The sequence below is a fragment of the Neoarius graeffei genome, chromosome 23 (assembly GCF_027579695.1).
Source record: "Neoarius graeffei isolate fNeoGra1 chromosome 23, fNeoGra1.pri, whole genome shotgun sequence".
In the NCBI taxonomy this organism is placed as follows: domain Eukaryota; kingdom Metazoa; phylum Chordata; class Actinopteri; order Siluriformes; family Ariidae; genus Neoarius; species Neoarius graeffei.
This window is the reverse complement of record NC_083591.1, coordinates 31,312,872-31,335,508: the sequence shown is the minus strand read 5'-3', so window position 1 is coordinate 31,335,508 and position 22,637 is coordinate 31,312,872. Positions and strand designations below refer to the sequence as shown.

The 22,637-nt window shown below is 41.1% G+C and overlaps 1 protein-coding gene across 13 annotated transcripts in view; it reads left to right on the top strand.

Annotated features, from left to right (window-relative positions):
* Nucleotides 1-22,637, top strand: part of mbnl1 (muscleblind-like splicing regulator 1) — a 122,539-nt gene that overhangs the window by 19,590 nt on the left and 80,312 nt on the right. For 4 of the 13 annotated variants that reach the window (XM_060906073.1, XM_060906069.1, XM_060906070.1 and 1 more), the window contains exons 1-2: nt 1,519-1,737; nt 20,398-21,113. In XM_060906073.1, coding sequence (XP_060762056.1) covers nt 20,940-21,113 — 174 coding nt within the window. In that variant the 5' untranslated portion in view covers nt 1,519-1,737; nt 20,398-20,939. Of the gene's footprint in view, nt 1-565; nt 1,011-1,518; nt 1,738-19,896; nt 19,973-20,397; nt 21,114-22,637 lie in introns of those variants that run through there. The other 9 variants (XM_060906076.1, XM_060906075.1, XM_060906072.1 and 6 more) reach the window with 5 other exon arrangements.

Sequence of the window (22,637 nt, the reverse complement as noted above, 5' to 3'; positions counted from 1 at the left end):
CAGGGTGTACCCCGCCTCTCGCCCGTAGTCAGCTGGGATAGGCTCCAGCTTGCCTGCGACCCTGTAGAACAGGATAAAGCAGCTACAGATAATGAGATGAGATTCTCTGTTGCTCTCCAGAGACTTACATGCCTCAAGATTGTTGTGCAGTGAGATACGTTACAGCTAGTGTGCTTAAATATCACATGGTATTTAGCCAGTTGACACCAAAACATGTCTCATGAGAGTTAATACGATGAAAGTTATATAAGTTTAATTATTAACCTGAGAGAGAGAGAGCGAGAGAGAGGCCCATAAGTGAACAAGGACCTGTGTATGTGTGTGTGTTTACCATATCACTGCAGTCTGCATTGAAGAACATCCTCAAGGGACTGAAGGAAAGCATGACATAGCTTCTCATACAGCCCCTCTCAGTTTTCCTCTTTTTTTCTTTCCTATTCCTTTTCCTCCCTCCCCTCTCTTCCTTCCCCCAGAGGTGCTGTGACAACACTTCCTGGTTGGTGCTAGTGGGCAGGGTTATGCTTGCGCATGATTGGTCGCTTTGCTGGATGCTCTGCGCAGTACTGTTGTGCAGTTCGACTGCTGTTGCTGCTCTCTCTCTCTCTCTCTCTCTCTCTTTTCCTTCCTCTCTTGCTTTTACTCTCTTGCACTGCTGAGGCGCTTAGCGATCGCACGCACACAGAGGGGCACGCGCAGGGGCTCGCTCACGTTAACCAATAAACACATCTACATGCAGTGGAGCAGCAAGGAGCCCGACACATGTTAGCTTAGGATATACGCGCTCTCTCGCGCGGTCGCTCTCTCTCTCTCGCTCTCTCTCTTGCTCTCTCTCTCTCTTACACACACACACACACTCTTTCGTGCTCTCTCTTTTTCTGAGAATGGTCCGGCTGGTGCCTGGGGCTCTGCTGTCGCGGCCTGCTGCCTGCATCTGATCACGAGCTCGCACACACGCGTACACACACGCACACACGCACAGAGCTGGCTCACAGGGAAGCACAATGTGAGAGGTAAGGATTTCCTTCCTTTTTTTAGTCCTTATCTCCTTGTTCATTTCACAACAAGGCCAGCTGCAGCAACAGAAAGCCTTCAGGCAGTGCAGGACTTTCTGAGTGCGTGTGTGTCTGTGTGGGCTATGTTTGGATTTCCATAGAGGACTACTAGTTTGCCGCACACAGGAAACAGGCCAATTTAATAGGTTAAAGCTGTCAGTACACACACACACACACACGTGTGTGTGTGTGTCAGGAAGCAGGGTGAAGGTGTGACCCAGCTTCTGTTTCCTTCTTTTTGCTTTTTTCTTGTTTAGATTGAAACGGCACGTGGCTGGTTGAATGTTGAGCCGAGTATCTTTCTTTTCTCTTTATGTCCTTGTTCTCTCGCTGTCTCAGTCGTTGCTTGTCTGTGTGCTGGAAGTGTGTATGTGTGTCAGTTTTTTTGCATACACTCTGCGTACTGAGCGTCCCGCCCCCAAAATGTAAATTACATGTGACATGTTTAGTTGGCGCTTCCTAATATGGGGTGCACTGCGTTTCAGCAGGATCCTACCAGCCACTCCAGGATTCCACCGGGGTGTGTGAGACAGAGGGTGTGTGTGTGTGTGTGTGTTTGTTTGTGTCAGCGTAAGAGAGACCATTAGTAGGAGACGAGAGAGAGAGAGAGAGGGAGAGAGAGAGAGATGTCTATGCATGGTTTTCGCTTCTCTTTGAGTGCGTCACTCCTCTCGAAAGACGCCATGTAAGTACTTGCCACTAAATTCTACACTAATACCTGTAAGCATGGACAAACCTGTGAGCTTGAGCTTTCAGAGTGTGTTGTTTTTTCCCGTTCTACGTCGTTGATAACCTGGAGTTACAGTACAGACAAAAATGAAAATGTATTCCTTTCACGTCTTGTTATTAAGTTCTTCATTTCCATATGTAGGATTTAAAACAATGGATGGTGTTAGGAATTTCACATCATACAGAAGATTTGTTTTTTAGGGTGGCATTGTACCATACATTAGGATGATGGTGTTTGAAATAGTACGTGAAGCTTTTTATTAGGGTTTAATGTTCACTGAATGCAGGCGATATCATAAAGATTATAGCCTGGGAGTGGTGTGTTGTGCGCCATGCTTTAAGAAGAACTGGGAGTGGTGTGTGTCTGTGAGTGTTGCACTTTGCAGGGAAAGAGTGAAAGTCCTAAGGAAGTCCTATCACATGCTGTTGGAGGGAGAGGCACACACTCCAGGCGTGAACGCCTCTCCTGCTGCTCAGTCCAGTTCACACTCACTTTCTGCTACGGTCCTAGTAAATAATTTCAAAACATCTGTTACTGTTCTTAAAACACAATCCTACCTGAAAACGTAGTAACTAGGCACCTTTGTACTATCTCCCAAATCCAAACAGGGCTCGACATTAACAGTAGCCCGATTGCCCGGGGCAACCATTCAATAGATTCGGACAACCAGACTCTCACAAATGCTTGCCCGATCGGGCAACTACCCAAATATGTCAACTTGCGTGAAAAACAATGTTTATTCATTCATATTATGATGAAATTCCATCACGATTTGCGATTGTTTGACTTGGAAAGACCGCGTCCATGTTATCATTACGGGATGTTCAACAACTAGCGGAATTCACATTTGCACATCGCGGGCTCACAATGCAGTTTCCCATTGCTAATAATTATCGCGTAGTGCATATTCAGTGTTCTATTCAGACCCTTCAGGATTTCGCGATGTTGCGATTTGCAACTTCAACCAATCCCCGCGAATTCAGGGCGGTGTTGCAATTATATCCAATCACCGCAACTTTCCCGCAAATTTGACCAATCGTTGGCGTCGTCTTGAGGTGACGTCGACAAACTACCTTCCGCCTTACTTCCGTGTATACGTTCAAGAGAAGCAGCATGTGTGCAGTGTTGCCAGATTGGGCGGTTTTAAATGCATTTTGGCGGGTTTTGAACATATTTTGGGCTGGAAAACGTCAGCAGTATCTGGCAACAATGCATGTGCGAGTCAGTGTTTATGTAGGCTTAAATTCTGTTACTGAAAGTGTGTTATGTTTACAGTGAAGCACTGTGTGCACTTTACATTTTTTTTACTTAATACAAGAAATTAATGGATGCCAGCATTTTTGCCAAAATGGTATTTTATTTTCCATTGTTTAGGCAGCTTCAGCATCATACTGTGAGATTCTGTTCAAATTGTTTTTTTTCTTCTATGAAGCCTGAGCCATTTATTTTATTAGTTTATAATTATTGTTTAATTTAGTCTTCAGGAGAGACTGCCTGCACACAGTACTAGTATTAATAGTTTTTTTTTTCTTACATGAAAGCATTTATATTATATTTTAAGGTAACTTCATGTTGTGCTGTGAGGTTCTCTGCACTTTAACTTTTGAACCAACAGGTGCATTTGGATAAGTAAAGCCTATTTTTCTGCATTTTTGTAGTCCTGGTAATCTTTTATATTGGTAAAGTTGTTTATAGGACCATTTCTCAGTGTCTTTGTTTTTTTAATCAATAGTTTTTCAGTAATAACTTAATATTTAACATATCACTCAATTTTAATCACAAAAAGAGAAAATCGCAACAATTTCTCGCAACTTTCACTTCCTCCCGCAATGTAATCGCAACAAAAACCTAAAAAACACCGCAACTTTCATCGCAATTTTTTGAAAACATCAGACATTTTAGCCCGCAACAATCACAAAAAAGGCCCGCGGAATCCTGGGGGGACTGAATTGGTATGTCCTTCACTACATGACTAATTACCGCATTACTCGCACGGGGCGCTAGTGTCAATGCTTGTTGATACAGACAGCGTCTGAGAAGGTTGAATAATAAATAAAAAAATAATATGTAATGTTTGGGCAACCATGTTCTGAGTTTGGGCAACCAGATTTCTACAAATGGTTGCCCGAATGGGCAACCATGTCTCAAAGTTAACGTAGAGCCCTGCCAAATCCTGTTCACCATCCACGATTTTCAGACGTGTTGAGATTTTGATTTTGATCTTGATTCATTATGGGTTATACACAGGCCTGAATGATGCGTCACTTTTATAGGTGAATCTTCAGGTCGGAGTTTCATGTTGGAGCAATTCGTAGGAGTCAGTTCACTTAGGGAGGAATCAGTAACCTGTTGTTTTTGAATCTTTCTTCACCGTTCAACCCAGCCAGCCCTCAACCCTTATCCCTATCTTTACACCAACCAACAGGATAGGAATACCTACACAGACAGAGCAGTACTGATTCAATAGATCAAACTGGTCCATGGTAAGGATTGTGTTTGGTCGTGCATCATTGACTCTTGCTGATGATAGGTCTAGGTAAGAAATGTCCAAAAAGCTCTGAAGCCAGTGAATAGTTGAGATATCATGAGGAGGATTCCAATACAAACTTCTTAGCTGTAGTCAGGCCTGCCAGCAGGACTCTGTGTGGGTTTTTTTTTCCATAAGGGAAAAGTGAGAATCATCATTTAGAATATGTACAGCAGGGTCCATTGGTAATTGTACCCCCGTTAGTTCTGCCAGAGTACTAATAACCTCCCCCCATAAACCAAAACCCCCTGGACATTCCCATATAATGTGTATAAAAGAGCCAATGATTCAGTGGGGGTGTTGGATATGCTTTATCATGCAGTTTCCTGTGTATAGAATGAATATTTGCAGTTTTGAATCTTTTTTTTTTTTTACTGTTCCTATATTTTTACAAGTTGTAAGAAGTGCTGAGCGCAGACTGTACTGTTTAACATGGATTGTCTGTTAACAGTGCCGGTTCTGTGTAATAAGAATGTAGATATGAAATAACTTTACTGTCATTTATTACAATGTAACAGGAGTGTATTTAATGGTAGGACGAGCTTTCTGGCCTGAATCTGATTACGTTAGTTGTTGCTGACTTTTTAGGACTTGAATGATACAGCATTTAAAAAAAAAATTTTCTTTCTTTTTTCTCCTCTGAATTCTGTTATTGTGGCTTTCTGTCTGTTAGTTTTTCATGCTTCCTGTGACGTGTGTGTGTGTGTGTGTGTGTGTGTGTGTGTGTGTGTGTGAGTGCAAATGCAGCTATACATCACTCCGTATGTGCGTCTAGGCATGGTCAGAGATCAGAGACTGTCCATCTTACTGTCCAAGATTTGCCTTTTTTCACAATCTGATTCGTACGGCAGCATGTTAGGACCACTGTAGGTAAAAATAATTCAAAAATAAACGGAGCTGAGGGACGGGGTAGTAGTATGAATTCTAAGAAAAACCTCTGAATTTCTGAGATTAAAGTCGTACATTTACAATAAAATAAAATAAAACAAACAAACAAATAAATAAACTCCAAAATCCAGAGATTAAAAAGTCACAAATTAATGAGAAAAAAAACCTTAGAAAAATAGTGGGTTTCTTGTACATTACAGAACTGAAGGAGGAGGTAATACAGTGGTGCTTGAAAGTTTGTGAACCCTTTAGAATTTTCTACATTTCTGCATAAATATGACCAAAAACATCATCAGATTTTCACACAAGTCCTAAAAGTAGATAAAGAGAACCCAGTTAAACAAATGAGACAAAAATATTATACTTGGTCATTTATTTATTGAGGAAAATGATCCAATATTACATATCTGTGAGTGGCAAAAGTATGTGAACCTCTAGGATTAGCAGTTAATTTGAAGGTTAAATTAGAGTCAGGTGTTTTCAGTCAATGGGATGACAATCAGGTGTGAGTGGGCACCCTGTTTTATTTAAAGAACAGGGATTTATCAAAGTCTGATCTTCACAACACATGTTTGTGGAAGTGTATCATGGCACGAACAAAGGAGATTTCTGAGGACCTGAGAAAAAGCGTTGTTGATGCTCATCAGGCTGGAAAAGGTTACAAAACCATCTCTAAAGAGTTTGGTCTCCACCAATCCACAGTCAGACAGATTGTGTACAAATGGAGAAAATTCAAGACCATTGTTACCCTCCCCAGGAGTGAACGACCAACAAAGATCATTCCAAGAGCAGGGCATGTAATAGTTGGTGAGGTCACAAAGTACCCCAGGGTAACTTCTAAGCAACTGAAGGCCTCTCTCACATTGGCTAATGTTAATGTTCAATGAGTCCACCATCAGGAGAACACTGAACAACAATGGTGTGCATGGCAGGGCTGCAAGGAGAAAGCCACTGCTCTCCAAAAAGACCATTGCTGCTCATCTGCAGTTTGCTGAAGATCATGTGGACAACCCAGAAGGCTATTGGAAAAATGTTTAGAGGACGGTTGAGACCAAAATAGAACTTTTTGGTTTAAATGAGAAGCATTATGTTTGGAGAAAGGAAAACATGGTAGTGGTAGTATCATGGTTTGGGCCTGTTTTGCTGCATCTGGGGCAGGACAGCTTGCCATCATTGATAGAACAATGAACTCTGAATTATACCAGCGAATTCTAAAGGAAAATGTCAGGACATCTGTCCATGAACTGAATCTCAAGAAAAGGTGGGTCATGCAGCAAGACATAAGTTGTTCTACCAAAGAATGGTTAAAGAAGAATAAAGTTAATGTTTTGGAATGGCCAAGTCAAAGTCCTGACCTTAATCCAATGGAAATGTTGTGGAAGGACCTGAAGCGAGCAGTTCATGTGAGGAAACCCACCAACATCCCAGAGTTGAAGCTGTTCTGTACGGAGGAACGGGCTAAAATTCTTCCAAGCCGGTGTGCAGGACTGATCAACAGTTACCGGAAACAATTAGTTGCAGTTATTGCTGCACGAGGGGATTACACCAGATCCTGAAAGCAGAGGTTCACATACTTTTGCCACTCACAGATATGTAATATTGGATCATTTTCCTCAATAAATAAATGCCCAAATATAATATTTGTGTCTCATTTGTTTAACTGGGTTCTCTTTATCTACTTTTAGGACTTGTGTGAAAATCTGATGATGTTTTAGGCCATATTTATGCAGAAATCTAGAAAATTCTAAAGGGTTCACAAACTTTCAAGCACCACTGTATTCTGACAAACCAACTCAATCTCCGCAACTGTACTCGTAAATTTACAAGAAAAAAAAGCCAATATTCTCAGATTATAAAGTCATCAATTTGTGAGAAATATACTCAGAAAAATAGTGTTTTTTTTTTTTGGCATGGAACCAGATCACTTTACATTGCAAGGCTGGATCAGTGTCATCACACCACAGACACCACGGTTAAGTTGAGTGTTCTAGGAAATGCAGTCTATCCTCTTCGATAGCCTTTACTCTTCACACAGTATAAAAGAATAAAGTGCAAAGAAATTTTCCACTACATTTCTCAGAATGCACTGCAGCCAGGAAGCATATGATTGATTATTGTCACAGAGAATATCCAAGTTTTGTTTCTTATAAATTTGTGACTTTTTGATCTTGGAATTTTTTTCTTTTTTTCTCAAAAATTTATGACTTTAGAATCTCAGAGAACATTCAAGTTTTTTTTTTTTTTTCTTGTACATTTAGGACTTTAGTCTTGGAAATTCTGAGGTTTTTTTTCCTTGAATATTACCCCCACCCTCAGGTCCTTTATTAAAATTAATTAATTAATTAATTAATTAATTTTGTATCTCAATGGCCTTAATTCATTGTTATAATTTTGCACTTTGATGGCTCCCATTTATTTTTGTAAGAGATTAATTTCTCTCATCAGTGTGAACAGGCCTCCGCCCTGAAATGACCCACATGCAGTGACAGAGTGAACAAACTAACAACACAAGTCTTCTTTAGAGATTCTTTGCTCTAGAGGTTGGTTGACATCTTGTCAGCTGTTCTTGATGAGAACGAGGAGGTGGAGAAAAAACCCCGATTGCATAGCCTTAACACTTTTACAGCTATTATTGGCACTTCTGTTGTGATGTGTTGGTGTGGAAGATGAGCCTGCAGGGATATGAGCATATGTTGTTAAAAGTGTAAATGTTTTCTGATCTGGTAGTTTTAAAAAGTGTTCACAGCTCTGTGCCAATTCAGAAAAAAAATCAGATCTGTGCCACTTTTTTTTTTATTTGAACGTAGCTGTGCATCTATGTGTATCGTATGAGACACAGATGCATGACAGAGAGTTGTGTGTGTGAGTGTGTGAGTGCGAGCATGCGTGTGTGTGTGCGTGTGTGTGTGTTTGTATCTGTGTGCCATCCATTGTTCATTCTTGAAAGAAATTAGCACAAATATGGCTGCAATCAGCAGCACATAGTATTCTGTGGACATCATAGACACAGGTTTATTCAAGGGGAAGTGAAGTCATTTTTAAACTTGCTTTATTTCTTAATTAACGTGTAATTCAGTTACGTCTTCGGTTTTAGTAACCTGATATTGTGACTCATATTGGCAACTAATTGCAATTAATTATTATACTTCTCGGCCTATTCGGTTTTTAGCCATGTTGAATTTAGTTTGTTTGGTCCACGGCAGGCGTCGCTTATATGTGCGATCTTCATGAGACTTGTGCGAGACTTCGAAACGTGAAGTGTCAGCCAGGTGTCAGTGCCGCCATTTTGAAAACTGTTTTCCAAATGAAATATTGCACAAAAACGAGTTTAAATGACGATTACTGCCGACTTTTTTCAAACTTTCCCGACTGCTATCAAAACAAACAAAACTTCTGGCTTGATTACATCAGCATTCAAAAGTAGGTGCGCGTCTTTAGACAACCCCTGTGTCCAAAACTGCTCTCTCCTCACTATATAGTGAGGACGCCATTTTGTAGTGCTGTCTGAAACCTTAGTGACGATTATTTATGCTGTATATACTGTACTCAAAGTATCCCACAATGCATCACAAAAAGTAGTATGCAACGATGGTCACTAACCAAAGCAATATATCCCATCATGCATTGCAGTCGCACTGAAAGAAATCAAAGTCTCAAATTTGATTTTAATAAAAGGCAGCAGCACAGAAGAAAGTATTCAGCCTTGATTAAAAAAAAACCCTGAAAGATGGAGGTACTTTGTATTGATTGATTAATGTAGGAAATGCGCTCAGTATATATGGATTTATCACAAAAATACATGCATGTATTTATTATTTTGAAAACCCACCAGCCGACTGATCTGGCACGTTTTAATTGTGCGACAGTAATGACGTAAATACCAGCGCGACGGACGAGTGTCCGAAATCGTTTTCTCATTTTACCAATGAGCTCACTGTATAGTCCTCTATACAGTAATTCCCTATATAGGGAGTAGTGAAGGAGTGAGTGATTTCAGACACAGGGAACATTGGCAGATGTTGGTCACTTTGATTTCCGCTGTGCATTTTACTTCCATCCTACGATGTCCCGCACAGGTCTCAACGAATCTTGTTTACGGCCATTGCTTTGACATATGGACTGATATATTACATAACGTATTTCAAACACTCATAACTTGCTATAGCAGTGACAAAATAGCTATCAAAAATGCATTTCTATGTTTAATTAAATGAGAAATAGAATTTTGATAATAAAAAATTTGCCTTCAGTTCCCCTTTAAATCTTAATGCAACTGGAAAGATCTTTTTCTAAGAGAAGGTACAGTACTCCATTGATTTATTTCTAATATGTTTTCCTGCACTGTGAAATGACTAAACAGATTTTAATCTTCCTTTAGACTTCAGTTGTGAGTGAGTTTTATTTAGACGGCTTTAAAATTGCTCTTTCAGCACAAGGAAATGTCAAAATTATCGTTTGTGCTAATCGCATGTATTCCACAGATGTAGCAAAATAAAATGGTGTGAATATATCCATAACACAATCTCTAGACAGTTTGCTGAACACATTCTAGTTTCATATACCGGTAACTTCACCATTAAGGCTGGGTATTAGCACAAATCCCCTGATTCAGTTCTCACTCACACACTAACGATTTGTTTCAATCAGATGCGATTCGATTCCAATTCAGTAGGAATGAGAGATGAAATACTACATAACCGGTTTCCATATTTGGTTTATTTAATTCTCTGGCTATGTTTAATCATAGTGGAAATGAACCTGGAAAAAGTATTCATCTAAAAAGTACATATTAGTCTGAAAGGTTGATAAATTTTACAGATTGATATTGAATCGGTATGGAATCAATTTTGTGCCAAAATGTTCATACAATACTTTTGAAATATCAAACAAAAACGATAAATCAAAATTCAAAAAAAAAAAATTAAAAAAAGTAAATTTTTTTAGACTGGCAAACAAATTATTCGTGTAATCGTGCAAAATATCAGTCTATTACTCTTCAGAAACCTTTTATTTTTGTTCCGCGTCTTTCTCAGTTTTGTTTGACGTAATTTATTTTAGTTGCGATTCCAGCTTTCTCGTTTGCGCTCCCTGACTTTTTGCTTGCAGTTTTGGCACAAACTTCACGTGTGGGTGGGCTGTCCAGGAATGCATTCCCATTGGGTAACTTGTGTTTGACTGACAGCTACGCTCAGCGATTCCCCCGGAGGCTGTTGCGGCCATTTCCTACTCGGATTTTGGCGGACTGTTTGACGAGTGACCGATCCATTGACGGTAAACAAGGATCGAGTGGACTTCAGTGGCGACTATGATATTGAATCAATTCAACAAAGTGTAAGTATGGGACAAATGTGTTGTATGTGTTGCAGTAGTGCACAAGTCCACTCGATCCTTGTGTACCGTCAATGGATCGGTCACTCGTCAAACAATCCGCCAAAATCCAAGTAGGAAATGGCCGCAACAGCCTCCGGGGGAAAGGCTGAGCGTAGCTGTCAGTCAAACACAAGTTACCCAATGGGAATGCATTCCTGGACAGCCCACCCACACGTGAAGTTTGTGCCAAAACTGCAAGCAAAAAGTCAGGGAGCGCAAACGAGAAAGCTGGAATCGCAACTAAAATAAATTACGTCAAACAAAACTGAGAAAGACGCGGAACAAAAATAAAAGGTTTCTGAAGAGTAATAGACTGATATTTTGCACGATTACATGAATAATTTGTTTGCCAGTCTAAAAAAATTGACTTTTTTAATGTATTTTGATTTGTCGTTTTTGTTTGATATTTCAAAAGTATTGTATGAACATTTTGGCACAAAATTGATTCCATAAATCGGATGAGTAAAAAAAAAAAAGATTAATAAAAAACCCCCCAATATTTTTGCACACCCCTATTCACCAGAGCGACTGTGCCAACACCATTCATTTTCAGCCCTTCCCTTATCATTACCTACGTGTGTGAGTCATGTACCGTAGGTAGAGTGCTGTGGTTCTGCTAATGACCACACATAAGCATAGACATGATTTGACTCCACACTTTACACCTAAAACTCACTGACAGAACCAGAAGCATCTTTCATGCCCCTGACTCTCAGTCAGTCCCTTTATACTTAACGAAAACTAGTTGAACTCCATTGTTTCGTCACAAGACGGAAAATACAGGAGGTCGATTTGGTGGAATCTGGATTTGTTCCAGGCCTTAGCTTGACCTGCTTACTGATAATGCTTTCCAGGAGGCTGCACACTGTTTTAAAGCCTGCTGCTGGGTTGTGACCAAACTGCACCACAGAGCTAGATTTGAGAATCCACTCAGACACTGAGAAAACACGAAAGAGCAAAACCAAATTGGCAAGCGCTTGTCTTTTAGCTACCATGAGCTCGATGGTTTTTACTCTGATCGCCTGATCCAGCAGAAGTTCCTGTGTATCGCAGTGTCACTGTCCTCGTCTGGCAGTAATATGAACAGCACATAGCCTACAGAATGAACTAGTCGTTTAATGTTTGTTTCCGAGCAAAAAATATAATCTCTGGTTGAAGGGAAATTGGTTTCTCTGCTGCTAATCTCACCGACGCTTTTCCTGAGACACCTCCAGTGCTGTTAGACTCCATTAACACTATCTAGCAAGATAAAATATACTGTAGTATAAGGAATAAAACTATAATTTTCTGTATTTTGTTATCTAATTGACAGTACCAGTCAAAAGTTTGGATACATCTACTCGTTCATAGTTTTTTTTCTGTATTTTGACCATTTTCTCCATTGTAGAACAATACTGAAGACATCAAAATTATGAAATAACACATGGAACATATATGGAATTATGTGGCAAACAAAAAAGTGTTAAACAAAATATGTTTCGTATTTTAGATTCTTCAAAGTAGCCAACGTTTACCTTGATGACGCTTGACACACTATTGGCATTATCTTAACCCTCATCCTACCATGCTATTTTACACCTTAATCTTACCATGTGGGGTCTGTTTGGACCCCAATACTTTTCTTTAAAATTAAAGCTTATAAAGACAAAATCACCAGATAAGTTTTGTTCAGAACATCTTGTATTAATAACAGCAATACACTAAAGGGCCCAAGGCATAAAGAACACACTTAACCTTCATCCTACCAGCCAATTTTACATACACAAACTACCAGGCAGGGTCCGTATGGACCCCAGGAGGGAATACCTTGAAATCAATGCAGTAAGAACCAATTCAATGCAGCAAACAGACATAACTTTATTGAAGAACAAAATCCACTATGGCTGAATATCAATGATGTATTATAAATGCAATAACATTGCAATAATATTGCAATAACTAGCATACATGTAGCAAATTATAGCGCCACAAAAAAAAATTGGCATTATCTCATCTCATCTCATCTCATCTCATCTCATTATCTCTAGCCGCTTTATCCTTCTACAGGGTCGCAGGCAAGCTGGAGCCTATCCCAGCTGACTATGGGCGAAAGGCGGGGTACACCCTGGACAAGTCGCCAGGTCATCAAATTGGCATTATATACATGATTTTTGCAGCTCATGCAGCTGTAAAACATTCTGGATTACAACTTAGGTCTTTCCTTACAGAATTTAAAACAAAAAAGTTATTGTAAAATAATTTAGGGCTTTTGTTTTGCAGCCTGTGCTTATTGCAGCAGTGGGGTCCACACGGACCCCAAGAAGGAATGCCTTGGTAGTTTCATTATGGAACATAAAAGAAATAAAAGAAGTTAACTTTCAGTGTGCTATTCAATTATAAAATGAAAGACAGATAAACTTTACTCTGGGATCTGGTTGGACCCCAGTAACAAATTAATTATACCTTCACAATGCAAAAAGCTGATCTTCCGGTGCTTTAGTGTTTTAATTAAGACATAAATTCTGACAAATTCATAAAACGGTGAGGCAGTATGTCACATATTTTTAAAATGGCAAACAAACATATAGGTGCGGGGCCCAGATGGACCCCACTTGGTAGGATGAAGGTTAACCAGCTTCATGAGGGAGTCACCTGGAATGCTTTTCAGTTAATAGATGTGCCTCGTCAAAAGTTAATTAGTGCAATTTCTGGCCACCATAATGTGTTTGAGATTAAAGGGGAACCAAAGGCAAATTTTTTCTTATCCAAATTCTATTTATCTCATTTTATTAAATACAGGAATGCATTTTTGATAGCTAGTTTGTCACTGCTATAGCAAGCTATGAGTGTTTGAAATATGCTATGGAATATATCGGTCCATATGTCAAAGCAATGGCTGTCAACGAGATCCGTTGAGACCTGCGCGAGACATCGTAGGACGGAAGTAAAACGTACAGCGGAAATCAAAGTGACCAACATCTGCCAACGTCATCAAAAGACATGCGCGCCCTCCTTCGAATGCTGATGTAATCAAGCCGGAAGTTTTGTTTGTTTTGATAGCAATCAGGAAAGTTTGAAAAAGTCGGCAGTAATCATCGTTTAAACTCGTTTTTGTGCAATATTTCGTTTGGAAAACAGTTTTCAAAATGGCGGCACTGACACCTGGCTGACACTTCACGCTTCGAAGTCTCGCACAAGTCTCGTGAAGATCGCACGGATAAGCGACGCCTGCCGTGGACCAAACGAACTAAATTCAACATGGCTAAAAACTGAATAGTCCGATACGTATAATATTTAATTGTTATATACGTATAATATTTAAAGTTAGTTGCCAATACGAGTCATGATATAATGCTACTAAAACCGAAAACGTAATTGAATAACATGTTAATTAAGAAATAAAGCAAGTTTAAAAATGACTTTAGTTCTCCTTTAAATATTAAATAATAAAAATACAGTAAATAGCCCTATTCCACAACTGTAGTAATCGATATTATGTCAAGAACCGCTCAACTAAGTAAAGACAAACAGCATCCATCATTACTTTAAGACATGAAGTGTGTTTTAATTAATAAAAATAAAGACAAACTATTGAATTAGGTGGTGTCCAAACTTTTGACTGGTACTGTAGACGTTTGGTTTTTCAACCTGTCAAACAGTCAAGCAATAGGTGCTTTTGGACCAGACTTATTGAGAGGAACTACCCACTGGGGAGCCCCCCCAAGAACTACATCCCTTCGAGGTTTTTTTTTTCTGATGGCATTCACACTGCCAGTAAGAACACTGAAGTAACGTAAGCCAGTTAGTTAGTGTGACGTTCGCAGGAAATGCTAGTGATGATTTTTTTAATTTCACTTAGCCACATATTTCCTCCATCACATTTGCCCCTTTTCCACCAAAGCAGTTCCAGGGCTGGTTCGGGGCTAGTGCTTAGTTTGAAACCGGGTTTTCTGTTTCCACTGACAAAGAACTGGCTCTGGGGCCAGAAAAACCGGTTCCAGGCTAGCACCAACTCTCTGCTGGGCTAGAGGAAAGAACCGCTTATGTCAGCGGGGGGGTGGAGTTGTTAAGACCAACAACAATAACAAGACCGTGAAAGATCGCCATTTTTAAGCGACGAGAAGCAGCAGCTGTACAAACACGAAGTCATCCATTATTATTGTTGTTGTTGCTGCTGCTTCTTCCGTGTTGTTTTTGCTTCGATATTCGCGCCAAGGTTTATGCAAACGTAGCGACATAACTGACGTATACAGCGATGTAATGACGTGGCTTCCCTTAGCACCGCGAGCTATGGAAAAGCAAACTGGTTCTCAGCTGGCTCGCAAGTTGAACGAGTTGTGAACCAGCACCAGCACCGGCCCCGAACCAGCCCTGGAACTGATTTGGTGGAAAAGGGGTAATATAGGATCAGTAAAGCCTAGACTTCTCTGTTGGTCAATTTGTACATGCTTTTTTTTTCTTCACTTTTTAACACTAATGTTAAGAGCTGTTGTTTACACGGCTAACGTTTTACACAGATTTTTTTAAATGGTGGTTGCTAGTGCTCCACTGGCTCGTGTTCGACCAGTACACTTACATCTGGACCAAACACTGTGCATTTACATCACTCACGGTTCCTCTTGTGCTGGGAGAATACCTACCCTGAAGTAGGAGCTAAAAAAGTTCCTCAAAAGTGTGTTCTAAGAACTGTAATCATTCTCAGTTCCTGCAGCATGGACACACAAAAAGGAAGAAGTTCCTCTAAAAGGTCTGAGAACTATGAAAAAGTTCCTCCAGTCCGAGAGCACCTACCGTAATGTTAGCGCACTAATAAACCCTGACCAGAGGGTAAAAAGACACCGGTCAGACAAACGGAGGGTTTGAATCTTCATCATCATCTTTCAGCTGCTCTCGTTTGGGGTCGCCACAGCAGGTCTATTCCATATATTTAATTTGACAAAAGTTTTATACCGGATGCCCTTCCTGACCCAACCCTCCTCAATCTAGCCAGGCTTGGGACCGGCACTAAGTATGCACTGGCTTGTACAACCCCAGTGGCTGGGTATTTTAAACTGAAGGCTTGAATCACTCTTGCTTAATTTAACCACGTTTGAAATGCAAAAATACGTAGAAACTCAACCCGTCCAATTAGGAACCAGGCTATCATGAGTTCAACAATTTCTGTACAAACAAGGATAAATCGGCTGGCTATCATCAGGCTCGTAGTACTCGAGTCCAGGACTCGGACTCGAGTCCAACTAGTGCCCTAATTTTAAGGACTTGTGACTTGACTTGGACTTGAGCACTGATGACTTGGACTCGGACTCGTGCATTAACTGCATTCGGACTCGTAAACTGGAGACGAGGACTCTGATTTTTTCTTTAATTTTTTGTAACATGCTATAATAATTTGGCATAAGATGTTTATATCTTTGTTAATTTTTGTACTAACTTTGTGCAAGAGTGTCACACCTGCTCGCCTTTGCTTGTGCATCAGATAGACTCTCAGGCGCACTCCGGACAGCGCGCGCGTGCCAAGCAGGCTCTCGTGCGCATCTTAAACAACTCACACCTGCACAGGATTAAGGTGCAATCAGCATGCCTACATAAAAACTGAAAATGCATGCACTTTGCAAAGTATTGAGTTGCGTTGCTGACATGTTACCGAGCCTTATTTCCTTGTTTGATTTCCTGTTTCTTGTCTTTGATTCTGACGACTCTGCGATAGCCTGTTTGTGCCTCACTCGACCTATTGCCTGTTTCACCGTTTTACAATTTTGCCTGCTGTTCTGGATTGTTTACCTGTCTTTACTTGTATTAATAAACACACCTTCTGCACTTACATCCGTCTCCCAACCCTCTCTGACACAATACTTTGCACTCCCTGACAAAGAGAAGCACATTCACCTGTTCATACGTCATGTTCAGGAACAAACTCATGTTAATGGGGCTAAAACAGCTACCGTCAAAAGGTGCGGTTGGAGCGTTGGACTTGACTCGGACTTGAGTCGAAATTTCCTTTTAATGACTTGGGAGGCACGGTGGTGTAGTGGTTAGCGCTGTCGCCTCACAGCAAGAAGGTCCGGGTTCGAGCCCCGTGGCCGGCGAGGGCCTTTCTGTGCAGAGTTTGCATGTTCTCCCCGTGTCCGCGTGGGTTTCCTCCGGGTGCTCCGGTTTCCCCCACAGTCCAAAGACATGCAGGTTAGGTTAACTGGTGACTCTAAATTGACCGTAGGTGTGAATGTGAGTGTGAATGGTTGTCTGTGTCTATGTGTCAGCCCTGTGATGACCCGGTGACTTGTCCAGGGTGTACCCCGCCTTTCGCCCGTAGTCAGCTAGGATAGGCTCCAGCTTGCCTGCGACCCTGTAGAACAGGATAAAGCGGCTAGAGATAATGAGATGAGATGAGACTCGGACTTGACTCGGACAACAGTTAAATGCCTCACCTGTTCAGGAAGAACTATAGTGTAGTATCACGCTCATTTACTCTCTCACTCCTGCTTGCTGTGTTTATATTGTCTCTCACTGGCTGTGACTCCTGCCCATCACTGCATAGCCAGACTGTTTCACGTCTGAGGATGTGTCTGAGCTGCCGCATGGTGTACGTGTACAAATTTTCCACCAAATCTGACCCGACAGCCCGACCCACTTCTGAATTGCTATTACAGGATTTTCTGGTTGACTCACTGCAGCTCAAGAACATTGTAAATTTTAAAGTGTTTTTTTTTCTTCTCCTCTGACTCAAAAACTAACATCGTCCTGAACAGTGGCGAATTGTAACTGTGTAAAAAAGATTCTTGATTTTAGTCACAGGAAACCCCCCGACTGATGTTTGCTTTCATGGTCTTTATATAGCATGTTAAACACACTCTCACTAAAGGCTGGGAAGTGTAGAATTCAACCCTTTCATGTCGGCATGTGTCATGGCCATACATTTTGTGAGATCAATCACGTCTTTACAGTATTATTGTATATCTGTTATGCTTTACACGTCATGCCAACAGGCCATAACAGATATAATAGACAAGCTTATCCCAATTAAATATTTAAATGTACTTTAGCTTTCTTGTTATCGTTGCCTATTAACAACAATGACAATGAAGACCTTCATTATTTTAGTTGCCAGATTAGTTTGTCTTTAGTGGTTTGTTAGTAAACACTCTTAATGCATCACTTTAGCCAAATATTTTACAGCCTGCATTTCTCGGTATCAGCTCAGTGAAATGCGCATCGACAGCCGCTTATAGGAACGCCGTAATCTTGTCTTCCTTCCTCAATCTGAAATGATCAAACGCTTGTGGGTGAAATATTTTGAAACTACAGCTCCAGGTCAGTTAGCGGGAAGATGGAGCAGGCATCTGTGGCATGATGAGAGAATGAAATGAACATCAATCATGTGAAACAGTGGTTTGGTGTATCAGTGAGTTCGAGTGAATTTCTAGTGATAGCAGTATTTTCAGTCGGTGGAAAACAAGATACTGCATTCAGTTACGCATGTACTGTATAATGAGCATAACAAAACTGTACACATCGGTATTCCGTCCACAGACTTCAGACTGTTGCACTCGAGTTGTATAGAGTTTGGGGGGGAACACCTAGGAGCGTTTCAGTTATGACACCCCCCCACTGGTAATTTGGGGAAGCCATGGCCTCATGGTTAGAGAAGCAGCTTTGGGACCAAAAGGTCACTGGTTCAATTCCTTGGACCAGCAGGAATGGGTGACGTGCCCAGGCACCTAACCCTGGACTGCTCTGGGTATTTTGTACGCCGCTCTGGATAAGAGCGTGTGCTAAATGTCTGTAATGTAATATAGGTGATGTTGTGTGTCACACCAGTTTTTCACGCAAACATTTTGCATGATGTAAATACACTTGTAGTATTTTTGGGAAACATTTAATATATGTTCATGGCAGAATTAATTGATTATTAATATGAATTGTGTCATTTTTACCTCTACCAATGTTGGAGGAGGGTATGTTTTTGCCTCCATTTGTTTGTTCGCAACATAACTCAAAAAGTAGTAAACAGATTTTGATGAAATTTTGAGGAAAGGTGGGCCATGGACCAATGAACAATTGATTACATTTTGATGCAAATCCAAATATGTATGCGGATCGAGGATTTTTTTTTTGTCTTTTTCCAAAATAACTCCAAAAGTAGTGAACAGATTTTGATGAAATTTGCCGTACAGTTTTATTTCCTTTTAATATCCTATAACCTAGTAGTATCCTAGGTTCAAGTGATTTTGCTTTTGATGTTGATCTGGATCAGGATCCAGATTCTGGATCCGGATCAATATTTTTGTCATCGAGATAACTCAAAAAGTAGTGGATTTTGATGAAATTTGGTATGTAGCGTTGGCCTAACCCAGCTCGGAACTTTTGGAAGCGATCCGTATCTTCTTCTGGATCCTGGATCCAGAAAACCGTAATGGAGTAAGTATAGGTCGGATTTCACTGTAAGTGCATATGGATCCACATCCCAGATTAGTAAACATCTGGATATTCTAAGCGGAGGTATTCACTCTACCGAGTGGCCTTCTTGTTTCATTTGGTCGAGCTCTACATGAGAAAAATCTAGCAACCTTCGAGGTGTAAACTAATCTGAAATTTAAATGAAGTACCTGTGTAAGACGAGCGTAAATCCACAGACCTTTCCCTGCTCAAATATTCACCTAACGTTAATGAACTGTGTAAAGCAGGGTGATTTTTAACACCCGTATCTGTCTTTTTTCTTTCACCTTCTCACTATCAAACGATGCATTTTTGCACTGCAGCAATGCAAATCAAAAGCTCCAAGTCTAGACATGATTCTCCTTTAATCATCTCAGTAATGTTCATTGGGCTCAGCAGTGCAGGCATTGGCCTGCTCACAGAGGAATCTAACAACAATGCTGACAAATGCAATGTACAGGAATACACACACACACACACACACACACACACACACACACACACACACACACACACACACACACACTTCCTGGTCCTGTGACCGTTATCACTCCTACTGTTTAAGTTCAAAAGGTTCATTGTATTAGAATCCTAGAAGTGGTTTGAAGTGAAAATTTGGGTTTCTGTCTTCAGGCTTATTTTGTAGGTGGTGAGGTTCTGTTGTGTACAAAATGTCAACACGAGAGTGTATATGCAGCAAATTCTAAAGACAACTTAAAGATCGAGAGTACATCTCTCTCTCTCTCTCTCTCTCTCTCTCTCTCTCTTTTTCTCCTGCTTGGCGCCTGGCCCAGAATGCGGTTGCAACATCGCTTGCTCTGATTGGTTAGCTGGCATCATGCAACACTTCTGAGAAAGGGGAAACGATCTCGCGCTCTTTCTTTCCACTACTTCCCCCAACTGTCTGTCTCTATCTCTTTCTGCATCAATTTCTACTTCTATCTGTCTCTCTTTAAATAGATTTGCCATGACTTTACTGCTGAGTGCTGCACTGTAAGTGATATGCTATTAGAGTTGATTTTCCAGAGCATGCACTGACACTGGCGAATTTACACGGGGCTCCTTTGAGGGTGTGTGTATATGTATTTTACAGAATGCTTTATTTGCTCTAGCTGATGGCCTTAAGTAGACTGCTTTGCATTTTTGGCATTTTTGGGAGTGTAAAGAGTTTGTGCAGCTGTGCAGAGAGAGGAGTTTGAGACAGGTAGAGAGGGATACAGAGAGGGAAAGTCCAAACGGGATGAGAGAATGTACTGTAAAAGAGAGGGATTAAAGTGAGAGTTTAGCTAGCCAACACCGACACAAGTGGCCTTTATGCCCTTTGTTAAGCACTTGTACACAGCTGCAAAGTCAAAACAAAATGATGCATGAGTAAATTGTGTATTTTTTTTTCTTTCTTTCCTCCCTCTCTCTTCCAGGTGGGTACTGAAGGTAGTGCCCTCTCTTGCTGCAGCTTGGACCCGCTTATAGTGCCAGTCCCTGCTTTTTGCAAGCTTGCTACCCAAACAAGGCCTGGATCTTCAGCCGGTGACCTCTGACCCCTGATCCTGCAAACCCCTGCCACCTCTGCAGACCTCAGACCTACCACGTGCACAACCTTCCACACAACTGCAGTACCCCAGGAGCTGCCAAGTGCCAGTGGGATTGCTTGGAGTTGGAACGTTTTTTCACAATTGGAGCTTTCTTTGCATGTGTGCGCGTGTGTGTGTGCGTGAAAAAAAAAGAGAAAAAAAACCCCCAGCCTGAAGTAAAAAGTTTTTATTTTCTGCTGCCTGGGAATTCTCTGCGATTCTGTCACACCCTTGACCCCCACACACTCTCTGTTGTGGAATAGGCTTCATGTTGACTGTTTGAAAAAGAGAAGCAAAGAAAGACTTCCTGTTATACGTAGGACACTCAGCAGATCCTCCTGACCTTGAACTTACACACACATATACACATACACAAGTTTGTGCTTGCCATGGCAATGAACATGGCACACATTCGCGACCCAAAATGGCTGACACTGGAGGTGTGCCGTGAGTTCCAGAGGGGCACGTGCTCGCGCTCAGACGCTGAGTGCAAATTCGCCCATCCAGCCAAGAGCTGCCAGGTGGAGAACGGCCGAGTAATCGCCTGCTTCGACTCGCTCAAGGTAAAGCCATTAAAGGCATTATTATAGCACACGCCTTACAGAATGACTCATCGACTGAACGGAGAAAGAAAGAGAGAGTGTAAAATCAAGAAATACTGCAATAGAAAGGATGGCTGAGTAAGAAAGAGATTGAAAGAGCTGGAAACAAAGTCAGAGCTGCGGTAAAGGAGACTGAAAGAGTGAGACACAGAAACACACAAAAGATGACGGAATGAAAGAGTAACAGAGACCGACGCACTAAGAAACAGACTAAACTAGGAACTTGCAGTTCACATCTCCTTGCGAAATGGCTGTGACCAGAAAATTGGTGATTTAAAAAAAAAAAAAAGAAAGCCCTTAGCTGTGGCCTGTGGTATTTTACTGAGAATGAGGAAGAAGTGCAGTTAAAGCAAGGGTAGGCCATTTTGGAGAAACCAGCAAGTGGTAGCTGGATTTTGAAAGTGTCTAACTGTAAAATCCTGCCCCCAAAACTGCTCCTCTAAAACACATGAATGCGCACCGCCTGACTACTGCAGGAGGACGAGTCCATGAGAGAGTGTTGGGGGGAGGTGTAGCACATCATTGTCCGATCCAACTACCTCATGTTGTATTCACATGTAAGAAAATAACAATATATTTTCAAAATGAATGTAAACAATGAAAATGGCCCTAGTTAGTACTCACAGCTGTCAACGAGTTCGCTATCTTTAGCAATATGTCTGCAATACATCTGCCTAGCTTTGAGTGCATGGGCAGAGTGTGCACAGGTAGGTAGGTAGGTAGGTAGGTAGATATGCAAGTATGCCAAGTTACTTTAGGAAGAGCCAGCGTTGTAGTTGAGTCACTAAACCTCGAGTCCGAGTCCAGTCTCGAGTCCGCAGTGTTCAAGTCCAAGTCAGTAAACAAAATTTCGAGTCGAGTCCACTCCAGCTGCACCATTTGACAGTGGCTGTTGCTGCCTTTATGTGAAACCATCTCTGCTACTGTGTTGGACTAACGTTACTGCTTGACTGCCCCATTTTAGTTAATAAGCTACAGATAAAAAGCTTGTTCATCACTCAACAAGCCTCGCCCACTATCAACAGGGCAGATAACATGAAAGACGGTTAACACTAGCGAGTTCATCGGTCAGCAAGCAAGCCCCGCTATCAACAGAGCAATGAACATAGAGTGTCACTTACTGCTCTGGGTGGAGTCTTGCCAAATGACGATTGAAGTTCGAGGCTGTCCCCGTCGTCTCCTCGATAGTTCTTCTACCTACGGGACACATAGCATTGCATTTTTCCCACCGCATGAGAAGTCTGTATAAGCAAAGCGGACAATCGTAGGGGCTTCTCTCCAGGGATTTTAGCACCATTAACGTTAGTTTGTTCCTGAACATGATGTATGAACAGGTGAATGTGCATTCTCTTGCACGAAATTAGTCTAAAAAATAATGTAGATATAAATATCTTGTGCCAAATTATTATGGCTTGTTACAAAAAATAAAAACAAACTCTGAGTCCTCGCCTCCAGTTTACAAGTCCGAATGCAGTTAATGCACGA